This window comes from Athene noctua, chromosome Z (genome assembly GCF_965140245.1).
Source record: "Athene noctua chromosome Z, bAthNoc1.hap1.1, whole genome shotgun sequence".
Lineage (NCBI taxonomy): Eukaryota > Metazoa > Chordata > Aves > Strigiformes > Strigidae > Athene > Athene noctua.
The window spans coordinates 28,258,570-28,278,840 of record NC_134077.1 but is presented as its reverse complement, the minus strand read 5'-3'; the positions used below and the strand labels follow the sequence as shown (position 1 = coordinate 28,278,840).

At 37.6% G+C, this 20,271-nt stretch overlaps 1 protein-coding gene across 4 annotated transcripts in view; it reads right to left on the bottom strand.

The window, feature by feature from the left end:
- Nucleotides 1-5,508: 5,508 nt before the first annotated feature.
- COMMD10 (COMM domain containing 10) overlaps nt 5,509-20,271 on the bottom strand; it is a 117,568-nt gene continuing 102,805 nt past the window's right edge. The window contains exons 6-7 of one of the 4 annotated variants that reach the window (XM_074932053.1): nt 10,917-10,976; nt 5,509-10,276 (exon numbers count right to left, since the gene is read on the bottom strand). In XM_074932053.1, coding sequence (XP_074788154.1) covers nt 10,238-10,276; nt 10,917-10,976 — 99 coding nt within the window. In that variant the 3' untranslated portion in view covers nt 5,509-10,237. Of the gene's footprint in view, nt 10,277-10,916; nt 10,977-20,271 lie in introns of those variants that run through there. The other 3 variants (XR_012635525.1, XR_012635524.1, XR_012635526.1) reach the window with 3 other exon arrangements.

The following is a 20,271-nucleotide window of genomic DNA, read 5'->3' as shown; positions in this document are numbered from 1 at the left end:
GACTAAGACTTAAAACAGTACCTGCATGAAAATGAAGTACATGTGCACCTTCTGAACTAGCTTCATACTGCAATATACTAGACATCAAAGGACTCAAAGCCTAGCAATCAGACAGTGTGTCACAAATTTTCTCTAGAAAATAAAGCCAATCAAACTTTTGAGTGCCACTCTTTGTTTCCTTTAAAGCAGCATATATTTTCAGTTTTTAAATTGGGAGTATACACAGACTCTTTGGAATATGGGCAGAGGCTACTTAGTAGTCTACTGTGCTGCTATCAGATCCTTTGCAGCATAGTCCATGAGAATATTTCAGTTGGGTTCCACGTGGTTTTGGTAATATAGAATTATTTGTATCATAAACCTGAAGATGTTCTATGTTGTTATCATTTGCTGATAAGAAATATATCAGTCTTGCAAGCTCAGCAGCTAGTATTTATGTATATCTTGGTTTTTATCATAAACCATATCTTTCAGCAGGAAATTAAAATCTCTTGTGAAATAGTATCAAATCCATGCTTACAAAACACATCAGTGAAAAGCATTGCTGATGTCTCTTCAGAGGACTTAACTTACCGTGTCACATGAATCACCTCTGAAGTAAAGGAATGACTCATAATTGTTTTCCATTACCTTGTGTTTGCTTTTTCAGCATTGCAAAAATGCCTGGGCCAGGACCGTGGATCATAAATCTCATCAGACTTGTGGACAAGTCTCTGAGGCTTTTTGCCATCCCATGTTACATGTTTTGATTATAAAAATATGTTTCAAATATAGGTATTTCTGAAACATGGTGTTTTCAACCTTCTTTTGCTTTGAACACAATGCTCCCATCAGTCCTTACAGATGGTGAAATTATCTATAGGGCTGTTCCTTATCCTCTAGGATAAGCTCAGACCTATTTGCTTTTCAGCTGAAAACTACTGTGTAATAACACCCAAATAAACAGATTGTATTTGCATCTAACAGAAAGATCTTTTTGCTAATGGAGCAAAACCTCTATAAAGAAGTTTATGTGATCACTTAGGGAAGCAATGGAACCATTTGTTTCTTTGCAGGGCTGATCTTTCAATAAAGGTGGATTAGAAACGTGCTTCATGTGTCCAGGGATGTTTGGGGGGTTGCCTTTTTTTTTTTTCTTTTTTTTTTAAAGAGGCTTTTCTGTATCTTACTGTTTACTGATCTTCTGTGTCATTTGGCTGGTTTACTTAGTCACTTCCCCCTACCAGCAGTACTGACCTTGGGTGTCATCATGATGAACGGTGCAATTTTACACAGTATAATCCATTTAAGAAAGGTGTTTTACTGGCTTTAAGATCTGCACTGAGTCTTTCAAATGTGCACACCAATAGAGGACTCTTGACAGAAAAATGGTATCTCCTGATCCTTCTTTTGAAAAGTGGCCAGGGTACATATGTTACAAATAGGGAAAGAACATCACAAAACATTTATTATAACTTAAAGAGTGTAGGGCAAGCTGTGGGCAAAACCAGTTATCTCAAGATGCATAGTGAGACAGGGTAAAAACAGTAAAATGTCAGCAAAGAGGTCAAAGAAGAAACTAGCAAGTTTGGAGGGAGGTTTTCATGAAATCCAAGGGAGCAAAAGAATTTCAGTTCATGGTTTAGTGGGATGCATCATTCTTACAGGGGCTTTAGAACTGTCCTCAGAGATTGTGTTCATAAAAACTGATGGTTTAAAGACTAGAGACTAGGGAAAGATAATCTGTACTTTTCAGGACTTCAGCCAACTTGCATCAAGGGAGAGTCATGAACAGCCATTCCATTTCAAATCAGTTAATCTCAGTCTTTGGAAATCAATTTCTAATTGTCCTTTCTCCAAGCAGATTCCTCCTTGAAGATAAAGTGTTGTTACAGGTTGGTGCAGCTGTATTTTCCTGTTCTTCCTCATTCTCATGCCCACTGAATGGTTACCAGTGGATGACCGCAGCACCATGTTCCCAGTCTGGGAAAAGGATCAGCTTTCAAATATGGGAGAAATACAAGGAGAAAAGGGAGAAATGAGAAAAGATTATGCAAATAAATCTGTAGTATCTTTGCCTGGTCACCAAGACATTGGAAAGATTCTGTCAAACCAAAGAAAAATCATAGAATGCTTTTAACCAAAGCCAGTACATTCATTGAACTTATGTATTGATAGTCAAGAGATAGAGCAGATCTTCATATCTCTTTATACAAGAGACATGGCTACTTTATCTGGAGGCTGAGAGACCTCTCAATGGCTGGATTTTCATAGAATCACAGAATCATCTAGGTTGGAAAAGACCTTGAAGATCATCCAGTCCAACCCTTAACCTAACACTGACAGTTCCCAACTACACCATATCCCTCAGCGCTATGTCAGCCCAACTCTTAAACACCCCCAGGGAAGGGAACTCCACCACCTCCCTGGGCAGCCCATTCTAACGCCTAACAACCTCTTCTGTAAAAAAATACTTTCTAATATCTAGTCTAAACCTCTCCTGGAGCAACTTGAGGCCATTACCTCTTGTCCTATTGCTTGTTAAAAGGGAAGGTTTCAAGGGAGGAAGTCTTACTTTTGACTCAAAAGTGGGCTAACAGGGCAGCTGAAGGCACTATCTGATTTGAAACCACTGAAATCACTTGACTGAAGATAGCTATGACAACCAGGCTACTCTCGCAAATAAAAAGTACAGTCATGTCTGTAGCTTGGGTTTGATTTAGGCAGAGCTGTGAAATGCAGAATGAGGTTCCAAGTTCATGCTTTGTGACATTGCATGCTGAAATAATGTTGATTAATAGGAAATTTCCTTTATTCCAACATGCTGAAATCATTATACCATAGGGATATGACCTTTTGCTCAGATACTCTTACACATTCATATTCAGACTCTCCTGGAAGGAACTCAAGGGCAGATTTCATTCAACAGAGTAGTTAAACCATGAACTTTGCTCCAAGCACCAGAATAAGCTCCACCTTTGGCTTCTTTTTCAAATTGACCATTACAACTAAATACTAATTTAAAACCTCTCTGTTCCCAGAGAGAAGACTGATCTCAATACTTACCATCTTCAATGCTGAGAGACATTCACCAAGGCAAAACTTGTCTGTCAACCCTAACAAACATAACCTGTTCAGCCAGAAAGACATTAGAATTACCCCAAATTACCTTCCCCGTCGGCCACCGTTTGCAGTGTCAGGTAAGAGCATCACTGCCCAGATGTGCATGAGGTCATTCAGGGCCTTGTATTCTCTGACCTGACATACAGAAGGGCTTTAGGGCACTCCTTCTACTGCCTACAGACATAAAGGAATCAATCAGACTATCAAACAGACTTTCAATAGGCAGATGCAGGGGTGACACCTGACAGGGTACAGGAAGATGCAGTTCAGCTGCAGGACATTAAAAAGACTCCAAGTCACTTACTGGGTGTTGCAGTGTGGAATGCACACAGTTTGGTGACCAAATAAGAACTGAGAAAATCATTTCACTGCAAGTGTCCTCAGTGATATATTGTGCTTTCTTGCTTAAAGGAGCCTCTGCTCTGCTTATTTTTTTTTCTTTTTGGCTATTTATAACTTTTTTTTTTTTTTTTTTTTAAGATTATGTTTTGCTATCTGATTTTCTAAGAAACTGGGACCACTACCATTCATCCTGTGAGAGACAGTGAGTGAACACAGTTCCAAAGGGATCAGCTCACATTTATGGGCTTGTTTTTCTGGATTTATCTGATGTACTTCACTTCTGTTGCCCTAATCAGATTCCAAGGATGATTTAGCTTGCTGCAATCCATAAGGATGATTTTATTCATGTAGGGAGTTTGGCTCTAAAGGAGAAACTGGATCACTCATAGGTTAGACTGAGAGTTTGCTCCAGAAATGGTCAAATGGTTAATAATTCCCCTGTACTGAAAGGCTGGTTTTGTTTTACCTTCCTTCTCATACATATTTTTTCTCAAAGTGAGTTTCAAACTTGGGGTACTAGGACAACCTCCACAAAAGCTTTATCCTAGCTGGAGCTGTGCTGAATGCCATCCTGAGATAGGAGAAGGGGTCCCCCTGGGAGAAGAGATGAAGGAGAGGAGATAGGCACCACAGTCCTAGAGAACAAAAGAGGACCAATCTCCAAGCTCTGTATGAGCTGGAAGTGGCATGAATGTGTTAGAAATTAAGAGGAGAAGATGGCAGAGACCCACCATCACAAGGCATAGCTCCTGACTGAGACAACAGGGATTCATCTGGGATGCAAAGCACTAATTCCTCTGCTCTCATTCCTCACATTGAGGAGAAATGGGCAGAAGTGCTGCTTGTCATGAAGAAAATAATCTCATCTCTTCCAGCGCGAAGAGCTAAGCTAACAACGTTCTGTTTGGGCTATGTTTTGCCAATGCAGTCAGCTTCTCTAATCTTTTCCTGATTCACTGTCTTGGAAAGAGGCAGAGCTCACCTAACAGCCAGTCTTAAGTGTAACAAGTCTCATAGCCTAAGTGTACACCAATGCTCAACAGGGAGCAGTGAAACAGGAGACATGACCCTTTCCTCAGTCCCCTGGTCTTTGCTCAGATTGATTCTCTGCTGCCTACAAGGATATTGACTCTGGCAAACATCTTAAAAGTAGAAACAAATCCAAGAAGGCAAATCATCTTCACAATGCTGACTGTATATATTAATTGCATAATTTCTTAAATCAAACTGCTTTTTAAAACTCGTTTTAAAAAAGCTGCATTTCTTAACACTCCGGAGGCAGAAAAACAAATAAGCGGGTGACGGAAAAAGCTCAGCATTCTCATGGTGCTCATGAAATGCAATTTAGCTAAGTTGCCCTATTATTGAACCTGTGGATTGAAATGAGAAGAAACAAAGACAGATCACCTCTATGCAGAGCTCTTCATATTAACCCTCACATGATAAACCTTCCAACACAGTGGAGACGTGAGAAATCTTGTTGGCACTGACCATGAAGTGCTGCTTCTCCTGCCTTCACTCATCCTGAATGACCAGAGGATGAATTCCAAAAAAGACAATCTCATGCTCCAGCATGTCCAGTCCCATAACTAGTACACTACAGAAGCAGCCAGCTGCCTGCACATATGAATCTGTACAGCCATCTCAGAGACAGATACTACATTTGTCCATATTTCCTTGAATGTATGCTGTATATTGCCATAGAAGGACAGTTAAGATAGTGGTGCTGACAAGAAATTAAAAGTGTCCCACTGGAAGAAAAATTTGCTCTAACAAGATGATCATCTTATCTGAAGAGCCAGTCAAGACAGTTACGCTTCCAACATGTGTAGAGCTCCACACTGCCCTCCTACAATTTCAGTAAGTAGAGAGAACCTTGGAGAACTGCGGAAGATATTTTGGCCTCAGGAGTAAAGGAACTAATCTTGTCAGTGAGAGAGGCAAGTGCTTCCTGGATACATAGCTCAACAAAGCTGGACAGCATCTGATTTGTAAAAGACAAATTGATTGATTTGTAAGACCAATATTTTCTCCTATCTCTTCAGAAACAAAATAATGAAAGAATGAAGGGATCATCTGATCATTTTATTTCAGTTACAATTACAACATATAATTTGGTCTGATCAACACAATTACAAAGGCCAAGGGAAAATCTAATAAAATTGATTTATTACTACAGAAATTAGAAGTCAATTTATGCAAGATAAAAGATAAAAGCATTTTATTGCAGACAAAAGCATCTTATTAGTTTATCTTTATGAGACACCATCAGCAGCATATCAGACAGCAGCACTGTAGTTCACGCACCTAGATGAAACCACTGTCATTTAGAAGGCTAGTTTAGCTGATCCATAGAAAAGGAACTTTCTCACACTGGCTTAAAACGTTTGATTTCAGTAGTCAAATAAGCTATACAATGGTCACAAAATTATAAGATACTTATTCACTGGGCAATAAGCATTATTAAGCTCTGTCATTTCTTTACTGTAATGTGAGTGAACTCATGATCTCTGAAGATACGGTATGCCAATACAGCTGAACAATGAAATGTTACTGATGCTATTGTAAATCAGAGAATATGAGATGGAACAAGTGTAAAGGGGAACTTATACCATTTTATCACAACAAACACTTTTCTTCCTTTGACCAACGTAAGACTTAGCATTTCAGTGACTTCTTTAAGCTTTGGAAGAACAAGACTTCAAAGTCTTCAAAATCAGACTGTAGGAAATGAAGCTGCAAGTCATAACTCAAAATTGATGTTGTCAATAAACGCAGGCATTAAAGAGGAATTTGAAAACCTCCTCTGGAGAACCAAAGCAGGCTTGGCAATTAGTCAGAATTTGAGACAGTGAATTTATATTTGTCTATCTACCTAAATATTTTATTTCAACAAAAATAGAATGCAGAAACTTACAGACATTTTGTATTTTGCTGAGCAACAAGTATATGCCTAAGGTTTGACTGGAAAAAGATAATCTAACACATCTGTACCCAACAAGCATTAATGTGCTATTAGTGTTGGTTTTGATAAGTAATATACAAATGGTTGCTCTTTACCAGTAAGTTGGTATTTTTGAGATAGTTCTCACACTGGTTTTCATTTTAGGCCCAGAACTCCAAGTCTTCATGTCAAAACAATACTATGTTTGTTTACGCCCAAAGCAAAAGATTTCCTTCTTTTGCCAATAGTCTATTCGAGGCAGATTTTAGTATTATAGCTTTGAGAGAAGTACAGTCATGGAAAATACTGTCTTTAATGTCTGAGCAAAAATGAGTCAAATGTTTTTAAAATGCACTGAAAGATCTGAAAATATATTTAGTAATTCTTACTCATTCAAATTTCCAGTTTTAGAGCTCAGTAAAGCTCTGCAAATATCTTCCTTCAATACTATCAGAAAGCCTTGGTAATTTCAGTTCTGGATCATGCCCAAGAGATATTACAGACCAATGCTTTGCTAGGACCCTGAACTGAAGAGAGCCTGGGATGTATCCCTTTCCTTTCCTGCAGTAAAAACTTCAAAACACCCACAAGACTCACTCTTCAAGGCTATGTTTTACCAGAGCGCAAAACAAAAACTTGAAGATCTCCAGCATACACATCCCTGCCTACGGTTCCACCCCTACCTGGTGTATTCAGTTCTGAATAGGCTACATGCCTTCTTCCTCCCAGCAAGTGTTTTTCTTTCTGCCACCTCTCAGCTGTGGCATTGGGTCTAGTCCCAAGAGTCCCTTTCTCCCCAGGCATCCTCACCTCTCTGCTGGTACTTGTTTTTCTCTCATTCCCTGACACTGCTGGGACACCAGAACTTTATCCAAACTAATCAGGAGCAGCTGCTCTCAGGGGAAGACTAATATTCTTCGCTCCAGGTCCACTCAGGCCCAGAGAGCAGCAACCAGAATAAAAGCCTTCTTTTCTGCAAGACCTAAGGAAAAAAAAACACTGTAGTCCTCCTCTTTCAGAGTTGGTCAATTTTCTCTTCTTGTTCAGGAACACTTAAATAAGTGACCATGTTCTCTATGATCTTACTGGTTAAGCCATCACTACCTAATAGCATACAACCCCAAAGTTTCCCATTACATAGTCTTTCTAAATTGTTTATTTCTGAGTGCTCCTTGACAAAAGATAACAACTGTACTTATCATGAGGTATACTATGGCTTTTATTATGGCTTCTGACAGTAAGACATTCCATACCTTTAGTAAAAAAGAAAAGGCAAGCCCTGCTAAAGAAATCATAAATCATTTCATCCATCTGCAAACAAGGAAAAACACTAAATAAATTTTACAGAATCCTGTCAGTCTTAGGCTTTGTTTTTTCTATTTTTCCTTTTAACATTATTTTTATAACTTTTAAAATATTTCCTATTAAAGCTAGATTTAAAATGCTCTTTTTTTATTATCCCACACATTTATTTGATTTTGGCTGAATTTCCACCAAGGCTGACATGTATTGTTTAGATCAAAATATTAGATACCGTTACACAACTGGCCACAGATTTCATAGTTATCTCTGGCTTACTTTGTTTCTCCATTTTTTTTCCCAATCCCCTACTATATAGGGTTTTTCTCCCCCTTTGCCTAATATTTTCTTTGTATATATACTTTTCCCATCTTTTTCAGTGTTCCTCCTCTCTCTCTTATAGTTTTCTAACTCCCAAATTCCATGCTTGGGGTTATCCATGACTCTATCATTGCCCTTCTTTTTCCCACACCCAGTTTCTTCCTACTCCATCTTTGACTTGCTTTTTTTTCAGATGTGCCTGCTAATTTTTCCAATATTTCCTGCACTCCAAACTGGTCCTGCCTTCACTCCCTCCTCCAGGATTCATCCATCCCTGTCTATACTCAGAAACATAACCCCTCTCTCACGCTTGAACAACTGCCTTAGTCCTGCATCCACACAGGAGAGTCTTCAACTTGCTTCAGACCCGACTTCCAGAACTTAAGCTATGGCAACTTGGGGAAAACACTTTAAAGCGATGTCCTAGCCCATGATATACGGCCCCACAGGACCAGTAGAGAAGCCACGACCTAAGTGTCAAGAAGAAGGGGATTTTCCTAGCTGTGCTAACTACAATGCACTGCTAATGCTGTCAGGCAGAGGTAAAGGTGGGGATGCACTCACCTGCAGACATACCAACCTATGCAGCCTCAGATGAGTGAGCTGGCAAGCTAAATAGCCAAACTGAGGATGTGATGTCTGCGGGTGGGAGTGTTATATCCTCAGAAGACAAGGCGCAGTTGCCAGTGGCTTGAGACAAGTCTTGATTTTGGCAGTCAGTCTCGCAAGAGAGGTAAGATTCTGCTGCGCAACAATGACTCAGATCTTCTTTCTAACACAGTAATAGTGCTCTTACCAGTATCTGGCATTTCAGTTAAGACCTATGATGTGTTTTTTCTCTTCAGTGCCCTTTACTAACATGTAGGCTGTTAATGACTTTATTTTCTAAATCTATTATCTCACAGTTTAAACAACTGGTGCAAACTACTTCAGTGTTCTAGAGGTGACAGCACAATCCCTAATAAAGCAACACAAAAAAGCCCAGAAGCACCTTCCAAAAGCAACAAAGTAAGAAATCTGGCACAAGAGGACCTAAACACCAGCAATTCAAGACATACCTTCTAGCTACATTTTTATCTACTGTCATGAGCAAACAAACCTCAAAAGAAAATTGGCTGGTTGGGTATTAACCATCCCTGTTTTAGACACCTGGAAGAAAAAAGCCTTGTTCAGGAAATTCCTTAAGGAGAAAGAAAGAGAAACTAATGCTGAAGATTTTAATTTCCTCTCACCTTCTGTTAGCCTGGAGTAGAGTCGTATACTGTGCCCATTATCAAGGTGCAGCACTGAAGTTGCCTGTTGGTGAAAGGCAACAAACAAGAACTAAGATGGCTTTTACCTTGTCATACTGCTCATGAACATCCATTCATCTGGAACTAATGTATGAAAATAACTTGGCCTTTAAGTGACTGTTCTTTATTTCTTGCTATTCAATGTAAGAATGGTGGTGGACAACATTAGGAAGGATCAACAAATAGCTTTCAGAAATCTGACTGTCAGACTTTCAGTTCTTTGTTATATACTTTGAGATTTCCCTCCCCGGTTACACACCATACTACTTATATTCATTAGTATGCATGCAGTACTAAGAAGCTGTATTTATTCTCAGTGCCAAAAGCAAACACTGAAATCAGTGATATTGTTATTTAAAAAAAAAAAACCAACAAACCACAAACTAAAACAGAACAAAGATAATGAAGTTAAAATAACCCAAACTAAACCAACCATTTAAAAAAAATCTGAATTTATTTTGATTAATTTGCAATATGCATTATCAATCATGTGAATAAAATCTCTATCCTTTTGAATTGTTATTAGGTGTGTATTTTCTTACTACTTTTATAATATTTTTATGTCTGAAAAATAGATTTTATTCCTGATCCCTCATTAGCATGCAAATTTCTACCAGAATCAAGTGACACACATAACAGGACAAAAATGAAAGTATTTCTGAAGCAGGGTAGCATTCTCTTTTTTTTTTTGTTTGTTTTTCCTGAAAGTAAAGCCATTCTTCACTATTGCTCAGAAAACAAGAGAAAGTACATTAGAAGCTTCAGACTCTTAACAAAGACTCTTGCCTAATGTTACTGGCCTAAAAAGGATATAAGCCATATAATTTTACAGGAAGCAACCCACTGAATCCCTCAGCAAACACAGCTTGGCAATCTATCTTCAATTCAAAATAATGAGGTGGCAGGAGTGTGATGGAGAAATAAGTCTTCAAAAACATCATGTAAGGGAATCCAGCTGTGCTTGTATAGTTTCCAGCTATTTAAAGGAACAAAAAACAAAGAAAAAAATCCACTCATATAAAATGTTGTTTAGAAACATGCAAACAAAAAAAAATTCCACATTTCAATATCTTCAGCTATGCATACTAAATCTATTCACATAGCAATGAAAAAATCCTGTACTCATGAATATTTGTTTTTACATGAAGCTATTAGAATTCATTTCTGCAGTTTAAATATTAAAATTTTAAAGAAACGGTTGTCTAAATATTACCTTTTTTACATGCACAGATGTTTTGCTGTGAATTTCCAATGCATAATAACAAGGAAAAAAATAATAGAGTTTATTTTGACGGGATTACAAGCCTGGCATTTCTACTGAAGGCATAACACAAAGATGTTCTTTCCAGAGAGCTCCTCATTGCTAATCATCAGCTACTCCTCTCGATCTAATCGCCAGGTATGTTTACAATGACCCAAGCCCTGTCTATTCCATATTTGAATGCACAGACTATTCTTGAAAATGCTCTATGTGATCAAACAAATCCACCAGACTTAATTAAAGTTGGATCCATTTTCCTTCCAGTCTCATTAGATTTAATTCAAATAGGCAACACTTCCTGCTGAGTAGCATAAGGTGTTTACAAAGAAACTATAGTATCATAAAATCTACAGACCTTGTTATAGAACTCAAACAGCTCCTGATGACTAAATTCTACAAACACTTTCTTCAGGTTCTGTGAAGAAAAAAAGAAAAAAAAAAAGGAAGGAATAAGCACTTTTTCTTTTCTTTTTGGTATTAATTCCAGTGATTCAGAATAGAAGATTATACAATGTCTAACGAAATGTCATTGAAAGACAAGAGGTTGCAACAGTTAGTTTTCCTTCCATTCACTACAATGTCCCTGATACATGCATATTCCATTTCAGTGAAGTCAAGTCTACAGGTACAACTCTTCTCCTGCTGCAAAGAATAATAATAAAATATTCTATGAAAATTATGTTGTTACCTTATTTTTAAGTCAGATAAAAATGAAATACTACATTTATCTTTCTCAGCAGTCTGTCTAAGATCTGGTAAATACCATTACACAATGAAAAAGTCAGTAGTGTATTTGATTGAACTTGCACAGCTATTAATGGACTGCACCAGCACAGAGCTAATACTTCCATTCATAAATCTAACAGTTATAATTTTAGCATGCTGACACTGCTATAGGCATCTATGCACAGATTCAGCTTAAATTAACAATTAACACAACAGCTTCAAAGCAGCACTTAAACACTAAAAAAGCAAAATAGCACAACTGACAGAAACTACTGTGGATAAAACAGACGGTGGTAATAATCCTCTGCACGCATGTGCTGATATCTGTGGAGATGAGGGTTAAATTAAAATTTCTGTCCTGCTTAACTCACTCAAGAAACAGGTAATTTAATGCCTGCTACTTTCAATCACACTGTAGATCTTTTCAGACTGTTTCAAGCTGTATTCCTTCTACTTCACCTCGTCACTTCTTTTAAAATAAATTCCTAACTATTACTGCGCATTCTCTGTGTTCTCGATAGATTTTCCAAGGCTTGGGGGCATTCCTGAGGATAACAGCTGCACTTCCATAAACACTAACAAGGCTCTGTGAAAACTGAATCTGTGGACACCTCTACCCACAAATATGAGCTGAAACAATGTACACATGCTAATTTTGTTTAATGGGTACCATCTTCATGTATGACTTAAATCGATAGAAGAACGCTTATTTATCAATTCAGTTTAAACGAGCATGGATACTTTTGCATACAGTTAGGGCTGTGGGCCAGATTCTGCGTACCCTCATACCAATGCAAGTCTCAATTTAAGTCAAATAATGCTGCTGAATTTGGCACACCAAATGCACAAGAGCAGCAGAAGCCCTGGGAACTCAGGATAGCTACTGCCTGGTGCCTGCTCCTCAAAAGGAGCTGTAAGACACAGGAAAGGGATAAAATGACTGGGGCCAGCCTGTCTGGTGCAATTCCTCCTCCCCACTCTGCAGAAGAAGGATCCTTTCCAACAATTTCAGGAAGGCTACAAAAGCCTAGAAAAGGACCAGTGATTTGCATGAGAGACCAATCTCCCCCCTTTGGGAAGGAACAATATAATTCTGGCAATCGTATGGTGAATACAAAATAAAACTACCAGAACAGCAGTTCTCTTTGCCATGACTCCAGCTGATCCTCCCTCCAAAGAGCATAATGCTGTGACAGGGAAGTAAAAGCATTTTTAAAGGCTTTCTAACAGCTAAGAGACAAAAAGAAAGCAAACAAGTGGTTTCTTCAGAATACAAAGGGGGTAGAGGAAAGAAGAAAGATACACTAATCGCAAATGGATCTACCATTTCAGCCTGGATGTTTGTTTGGCATTTGCTGTTCTAATAGGATTCTGTTGTTTGAATGGAAGGAAGTTAAACTGAAAAGGGGAGATTCAGAATAAAAAGAAGATATCTTATATCTTAAAGTTTATCAGTCACAATGAATAGCCAGGGTCATCTCTTGCATGGTTTCTGGCAGACAAGTCTGCTGGATTTCAGTATGACAGTTTTGTAATGCCTCCAGAGAGAGGCAGTGGGTGTGTGACACCTCCAAGCACCAGATCTTATTTCTCCAGGCCCTATGTCTCATTCAGGATGGGTATCTTCTGGTACTACTTCAGATCAGCAAGCAAGATCAACTTCTCACAGACACACACACACAAAAAGAAAAGAAAAAAAAAAAAAGAAGAAATTGATAAGTTTGACTTTTGTATTCGCTTCTAACTACATTAATTACTGTAAGTTATGAGATAGCTATGCAAATGAAATAACTGTGAACCTTTTAATTCAGGTTCTTTGTATACTAAATCACTATGCTTTATACAGGCTGAGACTCACTTCCCACTTTTATTTAGTAATCACTGTCTGATACTAGGACAAAATTTATGTTGCATTGTGGCAGGCAACTGTCTGTGGAGATCTAAAAGAAAGCATGCCATGTCAGACAGGCTATGCTTCTGATCTGAGCTGGGGGAGAGAGTGTCAATGGGAGAGGGTATATAACAATCTTTTATGCAATATGTCATTTATCTGCACCTAATCCTCTACTAAAACTGAATTGTTTCAGTGTGTAAAGAACTGGTACATAAACTACATTCCTCCAGCGGAGAGCAGCGTCACAAAAAACTGTGCAGAAGTGTGGCACCAGTTAAAAATATTATTTTACAATATTAAATTTCTCACTAGTACGAGTCCCTTCAGGAAGGTGCTAAACAATCATTGTCATGTGATCAGGAGTTCCTAATAGACCCCAAAACCACTGTATCATAACTAGGTCGCTACAAGAAAAAGCTACATCTGAGCAGGCTGATGGTCCCCCAGTTTTAGCTGACATATCCATTACTCACTTACTTGTTTTATTCTACGTGAACTGTAACTAAATTGTGTACAATTAAACTGTGAACAACTGTAATTAAAACAATGTGTCACGGGACTAGGTTACCATCCAGTTCTTTAATTACTCAGTAAAATAGTATTAAAAATTACTGTATATATATAATATTGTTAAAGCCCCCAGAGTAGGCAAATTCCTGATCTACTTTATGGAATTTTGATCAGATAAGTACACAAAATTACAAACTGCAATAATTTTTCAACTGTAACTAAAACATAGGATAAAAAAAATCACTTGCAGCTTACTGACCTAATTAAATGTCACTGTGTGCAGATAGAGACTCAGCCTATTTATGAAAAGCGCAGTTAACCTGCCTTCTTTTATCTGCACATGTAGGTTTTCAGATGTTGTCTCTGACCTAGTATGTGTTTCTCAGAAGGTAAATAAGAAAGCAGTAATTTGCTGGATGTCTTAACTTCTTTCTTCCTTCTATCAAGCATATCATTCTCTTTTCCTCTTTCCTGATAAATTTCTTCCCATTCCTCACCTTCACCCTACTCCTTCCCTCGTTTCTGGCATCTCATTTTCTCTTTGCTGTTATCACCTTCATGTGAAAGAAAACTAAACAGAGTAACCAGAAAACTCAATGGAATTTATTCCCATTGCAACAGTCAGTCACTCTAATACATTTTCTAATTACATCCCAAACTTGGTCGCTGTGGCAGTAAAAGTCCTAGCTCCTGCTTTTCAGAGTTTTAGCCTTGAGGGTGACAGATTCATAGAATCAAAAAAGATAGTTGAAGATGTTATTCTTATGAAGACAAAGAAATCTCTAAAATACCAAGTGTTCATTCTTTTGGCAGCTTTGAAAACCTGGAGAAAGACTTTTTGTCTGATTCAATAGCCATGAAGAGTAGCAGGGACAGCACTGGAGTGATACACTCAATAAGCATAGCTAAACATGTGATGTGCAGTATCATCAGCTAAATAAAAGTTGCTGTTAAGTTCAATGTGCTCATCTACTATTAAACACGACAGAGCATTGTATTCACTACTGGAAAAGTCTGTGTGAACTGCAAGTGTCACCCATCTTTACATCAGTCTGAATCCATTGCAAGGAATATGGTAATAAGTTTTCTGAAACACATGGTTTAACATATTTGGCCACATATCCCTACTGAATGTATCTGTAAGTGTTAAAATTTTGACTATATAGATCTAAATGGAACCTGATTTCATTCTACCTCTTCTCTCACCCTGGGGTTGTATCAATTTACAATTTACTGCCTCCTGGTAACTGTGAAATTCTAATAAGTTTAACTGATTAGGGTGGTTTTCTCCCCTTACCTATCTTCTCATTTATTATTTGCTATAATTTTAAAAAACATAACATCTTCATCAGTCTCTGAAACATCTGTTCAAAACCAAATTTCCTCTGGGGGGTTAAGGGGAAAAGGGGAAAGAAAGGCAAGAAAAATTAAGATAAAAACTTCCTGCTCCCAATCAACATTAATAGGCTATCCTATCCAAAACAGCCATTCTGAATGTTTGGCTAATTCTACAAAATAGCCACAATCATTAAATATACACTTAATTATATACCACCATCAAACAGGTAAATTTTTAGCTGAACATGATAATCAGAATAAAATGATAAAGATTCAACTACACAAGATCTAAAAGAGTCTCCAATTTCGCACTGCTTTGGCTAACAATTTATTTTAAATATGAATACCTTCTTGCTGCAAAGTTTCTGTGGAAACCGTGCAAAAAAAGTCTCCTTAAAATACTTCAGAAAGCAGAGGCAAATTCCTGGTTATAAGGGATTTGGTTTTGGTTTGTTGTTTGTTTGGTTGGTTTTTAATCCAGTGCTCTAGATATTTCTATTTTAATGTACCATTGCAAAAGGTTTTATCACTAATGACAGAGATTTGCAACCTTATTTATTGCCCAGCTGTATTCCACACATATAACTCCCCCACTCCATGCATAAGCATAGAGCAAGGCACTAGCAGTTATAAATAAAAGGCAAACTTCTGGTTTTAAAGCTAACTTGAATATGAAAAATTGATATTGCTGTAATAGTTCTCAACTGCAAAACTGTAACGACTTTTACAACGTTACAAAATAAATGCCAAGTATTCTGAAGCAAACAGATGGAGGGACAGGCTGGTTTGTATATCTAAATGTCTACTGATAATGTTCTATGACTGAGCACATGTAAAAAAAAAATTACAGTATATTCAGTGAAGTTTGTTAATAGTAACTAGCTGAAGTAACACATATCCCAGTCTCCATATTCTAATATAACCTTTAACAATATCTTGAGCCACATCTCAGTTAGGCTTAAGAGAAAAATATTTTCACATTTGCTTTCCATTCTACAATTTATTCCTATTACATATCCGTAAAATCTTAGATATAATGGAAGGATATGGATAATTAAACTAATCAGTTTATGGCCAAATTCAGATGCATTCCTAAACAGACTCCAGTTGATTCTTAGCAGCCTACATTTCCCTCTGGACCTATCATTTTCTGTGCTACATCAATTCAGACTTTCTTTAAATTTTCTTGGACCCTGGAGAACTATACATTTGCTTAGGCACGTACAGATGGGAAGAAGGTTGTTAAGTTGTATCTCACAGAATTTATCAGCAAGTTTAAGCTGTTTGGTCAGAAAGATGAACTGTAGCGTGGCAAGAAAAGCAGATGCATTAAAACAGACCAGCATCACTTAAAAGTGCACCTATTCCTTAACTCTCTACACATAAGAGATAGACTTCTTTATATTCTTACAGCAGTAGATGAATGTAATTCAGCTCAGGGATTCATTAGAACACAGGGAGTTAAATGCCAACTTACATATTCCTAATTACACTTCTTTCACATCAGTAGAAAATGTGACCTTCAAACTTCACTCTTCTTCCAAACTTATTTCCATGTGCAATACTAAATAATTATTTTTGTAGAGAAAAAAAAAATCCTGCCTTATGACTGAATTACATACATTTTCAGGTCACAGTGTGCCACTGTTATAAAACAGAACATCTTTCACACTAATCCCCTCTTTTCCTGATCAGTATGTTAACATTTAGTTTGTACATATACTGCATTCTACCTTTCAAAGCTGCATTTCTTTTTCATATAAGCTTAAGAATTTCAAATTCCCTGTGGTATTTTAGGGAGATCAAAATCAGAAGCATACTAAGGACATCTTTCCCTCTCTTTGCAATGTGTTCGTAAGCTCCTAATCAACGTTCTGTGCGGATTCCTGAGACGTAATCAATGTGTTACTGGAAACTGATGGTTTGGAGATACATACAGATAATCTTAGTGCAGCAGATACAGGATCATCTAAGCATGTTTCCATGGATAGTGCCTAGAATAAATTCATTGCCCAGTCCAGTAGTGAGCCAACAGACTCTGTAGGCATTTGGAGACCTCAAGAAGACCTGACATACTTCCAAAAGCAGTAAGTCATTTCCATTTTCACTCCTCCTGTTCCCTTCCACCTTCATGAAAATGTCCGTTACTGGATGACCTGATGCAAGGCTACAAGAAAGGGGACACAACTACTGAAAAGACCACATAGGTTGCAAAGATCACAAAGCATTAGAGGCAGACAGGCCCCTTTCTTCACAGTGGGGAGGAAAAATGCTTTTAAAACTGAGACAAGTATCTGGAAACAGAGAACTACAGTTTTTACCTCCATACACCTAGACAGAGTAAATACCATCTTGCTAAAGAGAGACAGCAAAGCATTTTTCTTCCAATAGTTGTATCCAGGCAGAGGGTTCCTTTGCCTTGAATGTACTAGGAATCTACATTCCTGTAAACAACACTATTAGATTGGTTGGTCTTTTAATGATACTTCTGTATTTTGCAGAAATCTAGATTGTATAGTTCTCACCTCCGTTCAAAGATTATGTTAAATACACTTTTACAAAAACATCATAGTGAAAAGACATGTTTTTTTTGGAAATTGATGGTGAATGTGCATCATTGCATGCCTATCACAAGAAATATTTAAAAGCGGATCTTTTGTACTGATACCTCCTTGTATGTTCTACATACAGTAAATAGCTCACAGAAGATCTATTAAAAGGTTGACTTTGTTCTATGCCTGTTCCATATTTTGTATATACCTTCACATGACCTTCCCTCCTTTAAAGACAACTATACACAGTACAAGTTCATTATTGATTCCTCACTAGTATCCACACAGCATCAGTCACTACCAGCGTAAAGCATCCATCCACAAAAATGTGTCATTATAATTGCAGGATTCAGTAGGAAAATGTGTAGGTATAATTCCTAAAAACAGTACCCAGGAAAAGATGTGTTCGAAAATTGCTGGTTTCGTTCACTAATAGGCCACCACACAACTACTAAGAATACCACTGATTAACCTAATGAATACAGGTCCTAATAATGACAACTTTTGTATTTCATCTCTCACCTAATTTTGCAAATTATACTGTATTCCCAATAGTGTAGAAAGCTCTCTGAAGAAGCAACCTCACTAAAAGTTTAGAACAAATATGTCCTTTCTTCCTATTAAATTTCACCGTATCAAACACGGAAAAGAAAAAGAGTCTCTGGGAAAGCACATAATTGTTGCATATTGCTTATAAAGTGTAAAGTCTCTAACTATCAGAATACAATTTTCTTCTTTAGTAAGAACTCTGACAACTAAATAATTTATTCCTGAGAAGAAACTAAATTCTTTGATCTTCCATGTTTCATTACAGCTCAGTTGGCACAGAAATTATGATAAAAAAAAAAATTGCATTCATGAACACTGCAAGGAAAAAGAGTTACAACTGTGTGTTTCATTTATTTCCACCAGGGCTATCATGAAAGTCTTGAAACACCATGACAATCAGTGAGTTCACTCTTCTATTCTAAAGATATCTCACATCAAGACTGACAGAATAGTTTTACTTTCACCTTGAATGATAAGGAATTCACATTTCTTCTTGTACTCACAGAGAACTACTGCTGATGAAACAGAGAGCCCAGCAGTAAGCATGTTGGCTCCAGAAATGCTTTCAAGCTTTTCTGACCTCACATGTTCACCAAATTTGATCACAGTCAAATACTTTTTACAAACTACACATGAAAAATAACTCATATAGGCATAGTTATGAAATATTTCCATTATTGTACTCAGAAAATAATCCAATTCTAGGAAGCTAACAGAACTGAGTGTAAATATTAAGTACAACATTAGTCTAGCATTGGCATATGAAAACTTTAGATTATATACTCAAATGCCAAACATTGAAACTGGGATAAGTATCTCAGGACAGTGAAGCTCAGCCCTACAGGCAGAGTGAGACAGATTTGCATGCAGATATACAATGGTCAAAACCTCTTACAGCAAGGAGAGCAGCTCAGTAACATACACAGAGTGTTTCAGAGACCTTCTCACATAGCTTGCTTGTAGTGGATGTGATTAATATGGAGTCGCAAATCATGTTCAAAAATGTTCAAATCAGATACACATCTCATGTTGGGTCTGAAAAAGCTGGATGTAAAGAAAGCTCAAATTGCGATCCAGACCACTCAGGAAGATACCCCTTTGCTCTCAGACAAAACCTCCTGTGTCCAGGGGAAGAAACTTGGGTTATTGTCACCTGCATCCACATCTAGAGCAGCTGCTCTGATAGGAATTTTATATGGTGTAGTCATGCAGATGATAAGACTGTAAGAAGGCTTTAGATGAATGGAGGAAGCTGTCATCTTTTTGTAGTATTAGCTTCTGAGTCTACCTGCTTCAATAAAATACTGCAACACTGCATTATTTTAGCACAAAAGGCCTTTCTTCACCATCAGAAAACCTGAAAGTATCTATTGTTTTTACTGAGGCACAAGAAAAGAGGCTGGATAAAAGATGCCAGCAGTGAGAGGAAAGATCTAAGGAAACTCAGATCCAGGAAATCAATGTAACTGATATGAAAATACCCTTTAAAAAAAATCTGCTTAAATATTTACAAAATGTCAAGATTAGATAATTTGTAAATTAGCTCTTTTGTTTTGGGTGGGTCACTGGGAGTATCACCAATTTGGATTTTGTTAGGCAGACAAGCAAAGATAAAATGTTTGGGTTTTCTTCTGTGCTAAAAAGGTGTTAGTGGCTGTGAGCAAACATGTCTCTGATCTCCAGCGAGTAAATCATTCCAGCAGCTAGCAACTGGGTGCTTGCACACAAGTCTCAGCTGCTGAAAGAGAGTGGAAAGCCATGCCAGAGTGAGGGATGTTAACTAGCACTCTAGCCCCCAGCCAAATCAAAGACAGAGCTCTTAATGAATAAGACTGTAATGTGTTTTTTTTGGTTGGGTGGTTTTGTTGCCTGTTGCTTGGGGTTTTTTTGTAATTAGGAAGTCACCTACTATTTTTACTGTTATCCTAGAAAATAGAACAAATGTACAGCTTTTGCTACAATGCTCATGATCTACAAATAAATGCCAGACTCCTAGCCAGTATCTTTTCCTTGCCAGAAGAAACCCAGGAAGGCCTTGAACCAGGGCTACCCATTTGGATCAAGGGCATACAGATGTTGGAGTGTGATAAAAAAGACATTGCCATCCTGACACAAGCAAACACCAACATTTCTTAGGCAAC